At 38.0% G+C, this 7,001-nt stretch overlaps 1 protein-coding gene across 1 annotated transcript; it reads left to right on the forward strand.

Moving 5' to 3' along the window:
• The first annotated feature begins 434 nt into the window (after window positions 1-434).
• Window positions 435-1,533, forward strand: LOC133258452 (protein FAM133B-like). The gene is given in 1 exon segment (XM_061435046.1): window positions 435-1,533. A coding segment is annotated over 1 exon segment (741 nt). The 5' UTR covers window positions 435-506; the 3' UTR covers window positions 1,248-1,533.
• Window positions 1,534-7,001: the final 5,468 nt, after the last annotated feature.

The following is a 7,001-nucleotide window of genomic DNA, read 5'->3' on the forward strand; positions in this document are numbered from 1 at the left end:
AGGGAAAGGGAAGAAGTGAAGAAGTGAAGTTGCTCAGTCCTGTCCAACTCTTTGTGACCCCATGGATTGTAGCTTACCAGGCTCCTCAGTCCATGGAATTTTCCAGGCAAAAGTACTGGAGTGGGTTGCCATTTCCTTCTCCAGGAGATCTTCCTGACCCAGAGATTGAACCTGGTCTCCCATATTGCAGGCAGACACTTTACCATCTGAGCCACCAGGGAAGCCCGATATATCCAACTAAATGCAGAATTCCAGAGAACAGCAAAGAGAGATAAGAAAGCCTTCTTAAGTGAACAATGTAAAGAAATAGAAGAAAACAATAGAATGGAAAAGATATAGATTTCTTCCAGAAAAAATTGGAGATATCAAAGGAACATTTCATGCAAGGATAGGCATGATAAAGGACAGAAATGGTAAGGACCTAAGAGAAACAGAAGAGATTAAGAGGTTAGCCGCGCTGGCCTGGTCTCCCCGCTGAGGGATGGCTGAGCTCTCAGTCCGGCACCATGGGGAAGCGGGACAATAGAGTGGCCTATATGAACCCAATAGCAATGGCCAGATCAAGGGGTCCAATCCAGTCTTCAGGTCCAACGATCCAAGATTATTTGAATTGACCAAGGCCTACCTGGGAAGAACTGAAAGAACGACTAGAAAAGAAAAAGAAAGGCTCCAAGGCATTGGCTGAATTTGAAGAAAAAATGAATGAGAACTGGAAGAAAGAACTAGAAAAACACAGGGAGAAATTATTAAGTGGAAGTGAGAGCTCATCCAAAAAAAAACAGAGAAAGAAAAAAGAAAAGAAGAAATCTGGTAGGTATTCATCTTCTTCATCAAGCTCTGATTCTTCCAGCAGTTCTTCAGATTCTGAAGATGAGGATAAGAGACAAGGAAAAAGGAAAAAGAAAAAGAAGAGTCGTTCACATAAATCTTCTGAAAGTTCTATGTCAGAAACTGAATCAGACAATAAGGATAGTTTAAAAAAGAAAAAGAAGTCAAAAGATGCAACTGAGAAAGAAAAGGACATTAAAGGGCTCAGCAAAAAAAGAAAGATGTATCCAGAAGATAAACCATTATCATCTGAGTCAGAGTCAGAATCTGAGTATACTGAGGAGGTACGAGCAAAAAAGAAGAAAAGCAGTGAAGAACGAGAAAAAACAACAGAAAAAACAAAAAAGAAAAAGAAGCATAAGAAACACAGTAAGAAGAAGAAAAAGAAGGCTGCTAGTTCAAGTCCTGACTCACCATAACATTAAGAAGAAGCAGGATTCACTTATAAAGAAAGTGCAATGTCTAAGGAAATTTCAACTGTGAAAATTATGACATATTTACTAAAATGCATGAATTATCTTGTTTTTAAATTATTCCTGGACTGTCAGTAGCCACTCAGATGCCACTGTGTGAAGGGCCATAACTGTTGCCTGCTGCTTGAACATCTGTTTTTTTTCCCTCTTCCAGTAACTCTGGGAGGTAATACACTGCAGTCATACTAGTGGTTTAAGATATTTGGGAATAAAGTTAATATTTTGACTAGAAGTATCTAATGATAAATCAACAAAAACTGAGTCTGTTACACATCTTTAAGATGTAATCAGAGATGACCAGATGACTCTAGTTAACCTTTTTTGAAGTAGGGATTACGTTGATATTTCAATATCCTTACTCTTGTAGATAAGTGTATTTAAAATTTTTCCGCTTTTTATTTACCTGGGGAAGGAGCTTTTAGGGGTGGGGGGTGGTTTGCTATCACTTTAGCTAGCAGAATAGCGTGCCTTTATCCTCACACATCTTATTTTTGTGGACACAGTAGCCATGCTTCATGGGGAGGTCAGAGCCAGGTATGGCAGTCTTGCACTTTACTGAGCTTAGTCACATCCTTGGACTCTGTCCCATGCTACTTTGAGTGAACCAGAGAAATAGCCTTTTGCAGCATGAGAATGCCCCCAAAGCTCTGGGATTTACCTCCAATTTGATAATACTGAATGTTTTTTAGCATTAGAATGTGTTATAACATTTGAACTAATTTTGACTACACTTTGGCTTTGAAAAGAAATCATTTCAGATAGACACTGGTACTTTTTGAACTTGATAGCTAAAGATTCTAAAATGCATGTTTTATACTGTTAAGTTTTCACCAGTCAGGAAAATTTTATGTAACCAGTGATAGTTCTTTTATTTTTTGTATGAATTTTGTTTAGGCTGTAACGTTTATCTTTTTATTAACTTCTTATTCTTGCTATCTTAAATTCCTTACTGAGTTTAACAGCATACTTGCCAAGCTATTTAGCATGTAAAAAGCAGGTTTTTGATTTTTTTTTTTTTTAACAGCTTCATATTGAAGCTGAGACTTACCATAAATAAGTTGAGTGGCAGGCCTGGTATGCTGTGTCTTGTTACATAAAACTCTTGCCAGAATCTTAGTAAATATAACGTTTTAAAAGTTTGTCTTTGTATATTCACAACAGATTATGACAAGTTAAATTTAAGTGAGAATTACATTATTGCTTTTCCTGTGTCACATTTTACTAAGATTTTGTGCCTCATATCTCCTGCTGAACTGTTTACTAGTAATGTTAAAGAGAATTGAAAATCATTTTCACTTTACATTTTTATATAATCAGGTAACATGAAATATAATTTGATGTACAAAAAAAAAAAAAAAAGAAGAGATTTCACAAATACGCAGAACTAAACTATTGGGTGTCCTTGGACTGAAAGGAGATCAAATCAGTCATTCCTAAAGGAAATCAACCCTGAATATTCATTGGAACGACTGGTGCTGAAGCTCCAATGCTTTGGTCACCTGATATTAAGAGCCAACTCTTTGGAAAAGACCCTGATGCTGGGAAAGATTGAAAGCAGGAGGAGAAAAGGGCAACAGAGGATGAAATGGTTTGATAGCATCATTGACCAGATGGTCAACACCAAAATTAGTTTGATGATATTCTTTGCAGCCAAAGATAGAGAAGCTTTATACAGTCAGCAAAAACAAGACTGGGAGTTGACTGTGGCTCAGATCATGAACTCCTTAGTGCCAAATTCAGATTTAAATTGAAGAAAGTAGGGAAAACCACTAGACCATTGAGGTATGACCTAAATCAAATCCCTTATGATTATACACTGAAAGTGAGAAATAGACTCAAGGGATTAGATCTGATAGACAGGGTGCCTGAAGAACAATGGACTGATACTTGTGAGATTGTAAAGGAAGCAGGGATCAAGACCATCCGCAAGAGAAAGAAATGCAAAAAAGCAAAATGGCGGTCTGAGGAGCCCTCACAAATTGCTGTGTAAAGAAGAGAAGCAAAAAGCAAAGGAGAAAAGGAAAGATGTAAGCATCTGAATGTAGAGTTCCAAAGAATAGCAAGAAGAGATAAGAAAGCCTTCCTCAGCGATCAATGCAGTCCATGGGGTCGCAATGAGTCAGACATGACTAAGTGACTGAATTGACTGACTGACTGACTAATCATGGTGTATGAGCTTTTTATTGTGTGCTGAATTCTGTTTGCAAAAATTTTGTTGAGGGTTTTTGTGTATATGTTCATAAGTGATATTGGTCTGTAGTTTTATTTTTTTGTGTTGCATTTCTCTGATTTTGGTATCAGGGTGACGGAGGCCATGTAGAATGACTTCGGAAGTGTTCCTTCCTCTGCAATTTTTTGAAAGAGTTTTAGAAGGATAGGCATTAGATCTTCTCTAAATATTTGATAGAATACTCCTGTGAAGCCATCTGGTCCTCGGCTTTTGTTTTTTGGAAGTTTTTTTTTTTTTTTTAATCACAGCTCCAGTTTCAATGTTTGTAATTGGGTTGTTCATAATTTCTTTTCTTCCTTCTTTAGTTTTTGAACATTTCTAAAAATCTGTCAGTTTCCTCCAGGTTATCTATTTTATTGCTATATAGTTGTTCATAATAGTTTCTTATAATCCTTTGTATTTCTGCATTGTCTTTTTTAACCTCTCCCTTTTCATTTCTGATTTTGCTGATTTGATTCTTCTCTCTTTTTTCTTGATAAATCTGGCTTAAAGTTTGTCAGTTTTGCTTATTTTCTCAAAGAACCAGCGTTTCGTTTTATTAATCTTTACTATTGTCTCTTTCATTTCTTTTCATAACCTCTAAGACCTTTATGATTTCTTTCCTTCTACTTATTATTATTATTTTGTTGTTGTTCTTTATCCGTTTGTTTTAGGTGTAAAGTTAGGTCGTCTTTTCGATGTTTTTCTGAGGTAGGATTACATTGCTATTAACTTTCTTCTTAGGACTGCTTTTGCTGCAATCCATAGGTTTTTAGTTGTCTTGTTTTCATTGTCATTTGTTTCCAGAAATATTTTCATTTCCCTTTTGATTTCTTCAGTAACCTTTTGGTTATTTAGAAACGTGTTATTTAATCTCCATGTGCTTCCATTTCTTACATTTTTTTTTCCTTTTAATTGATATCTAATTTCATAGCATTGCGATCAGAGAAGATACTTGATACAATTTCAATTTTCTTAAATTTACTGAGGTTTGATTTGTGACCCAAGATGTAATCTATCCTGGAGAATGTTCCATGTACACTTGAGAAGGTGTATTCTTATGCATTTGGATGGAATGTCCTGTTGATATCATTGAGATCCATCTCATCTAATGTATCATTTAGGACTTGTGCTTCCTTATTATTTTTATGTTTTGATGATCTGTTCACTAGTGTGAGTGGGGTGTTTGTTAAAATCTCCTACTATTATTGTGTTACTGTCAGTTTCTCATTTTATGTCCGTTAATGTTGCTCTATACAGTCAAAAAAACAAGACCAGGAGCTGACTGTGGCTCAGATCATGAAATCCTTATTGCCAAATTCAGACTGAAATTGAAGCAAGTAGGGAAAACCACTAGACCATTCAGGTATGACCTAAAACAAATCCCTTATGATTATACAGTGGAAGTGAGAAATATATTTAAGACTAGATCTGATAGATAGAGTGCCTGATGAACTATGGAATGAGGTTCATGACGTTGTACAGGAGACAGGGATCAAGACAATCCCCATGGAAAAGAAATGCAAAAAAGCAAAATGGCTGTCTGGGGAGGCCTTACAAACACCTGTGAAAAGAAGAGAAGCGAAAAGCAAAGGAGCAAAGGAAATATATGAACATCTGAATGCAGAGTTCCAAAGAATAGCAAGAAGAGATAAGAAAGCCTTCCTCAGCGATCAATGCAAAGAAATAGAGGAAAACAACAGAATGGGAAAGACTAGAGATCTTTTCAAGAAAATTAGAGATACCAAGGGAACATTTCATACAACGATGGGCTCGATAAAGGACAAAAATGGTATGGACCTAACAGAAGCAGAAGATATTAAGAAGAGATGGCAAGAATACACAGAAGAACTGTACAAAAAAGATCTTCACGACCCAGATAATCACAATGGTGTGATCACTGACCTAAAGCCAGACATCCTGGAATGTGAAGTCAAGTGGGCCTTAGAAAGCATCACTATGAACAAAGCTAGTGGAGGTAATGGAATTCCAGTTGAGCTATTCCAAATCCTGAAAGATGATGCTGTGAAAGTGCTGCACTCAACACACCAGCAAATTTGGAAAACTCAGCAGTGGCCACAGGACTGGAAAAGGTCAGTTTTCATTCCAATCCCAAAGAAAGGCAATGCCAAAGAATGCTCAAACTACCACACAATTGCACTCATCTCACATGCTAGTAAAGTAGTGCTCAAAATTCTCCAAGCCAGGCTTCAGCAATACGTGAACCGTGAACTTCCTAATGTTCAAGCTGGTTTTAGAAAAGGCAGAGGAGTCAGAGATCAAGTTGCCAAAATCCACCGGATCATGGAAAAGGCAGGAGAGTTCCAGAAAAACATCTATTTCTGCTTTATTGACTATGCCAAAGCCTTTAACTGTGTGGATCACAATAAACTGTGGAAAATTCTGAAAGAGATGGGAATACCAGGCCACCTGGCCTGCCTCTTGAGAAATTTGTATGCAGGTCAGGAAGCAACAGTTAAAGCTGGACATGGAACAACAGACTGGTTCCAAATAGGAAAAGGAGTTCGTCAAGGCTATATATTGTCACCCTGTTTATTTAACTTATACGCAGAGTACATCATGAGAAACACTGGACTGGAAGAAACACAAGCTGGAATCAAGATTGCTGGGAGAAATATCAATAACCTCAGATATGCAGATGACACCACCCTAATAGCAGAAAGTGAAGAGGAACTCAAAAGCCTCTTGATGAAAGTGAAAGTGGAGAGTGAAAAAGTTGGCTTAAAGCTCAACATTCAGAAAACGAAGATCATGGCCTCCGGTCCCATTACTTTATGGGAAATAGATGGGGAAACAGTGGAAAGAGTGTCAGACTTTATTTTGGGGGGCTCCAAAATCACTGCAGATGGTGACTGAAGCCATGAAATTAAAAGACCCTTACTCCTTGGAAGGAAAGTTATGACCAACCTAGATAGCATATTCAAAAGCAGAGACATTATTTTGCCAACAAAGGTTCATCTAGTCAAGGCTATGGTTTTTCCTGTGGTCATGTATGGATGTGAGAGTTGGACTGTGAAGAAGGCAGAGTGGTGAAAAATTGATGCTTTTGAACTGTGGTGTTGGAGAAGACTCTTGAGAGTCCCTTGGACTGCAAGGAGATCCGATCAGTCCATTCTGAAGGAGATCAGCCCTGGGATTTCTTTGGAACGAATGATGCTAAAGCTGAAACTCCAATACTTTGGCCACCTCATGCGAAGAGTTGACTCATTGGGAAAGACTCTGATGCTGGGAGGGATTGGGGGCAGGAAGAGAAGAGGATGACAGAGGATGAGATGGCTGGATGGCATCACTGACTCGATGGATGTGAGTCTGAGTGAACTCCGGGAGCTGGTGATGGACAGGGAGGCCTGGCATGCTGCGATTCATGGGGTCGCAAAGAGTCAAACACAGCTGAGGGACTGAACTGAACTGAGCTGAATGTTTGTCTTTGATTGCGGTGCTCCTATGTTTGGTGCATAGATATTTACAAT

The sequence above is a fragment of the Bos javanicus genome, chromosome 12 (assembly GCF_032452875.1).
Source record: "Bos javanicus breed banteng chromosome 12, ARS-OSU_banteng_1.0, whole genome shotgun sequence".
NCBI lineage: Eukaryota > Metazoa > Chordata > Mammalia > Artiodactyla > Bovidae > Bos > Bos javanicus.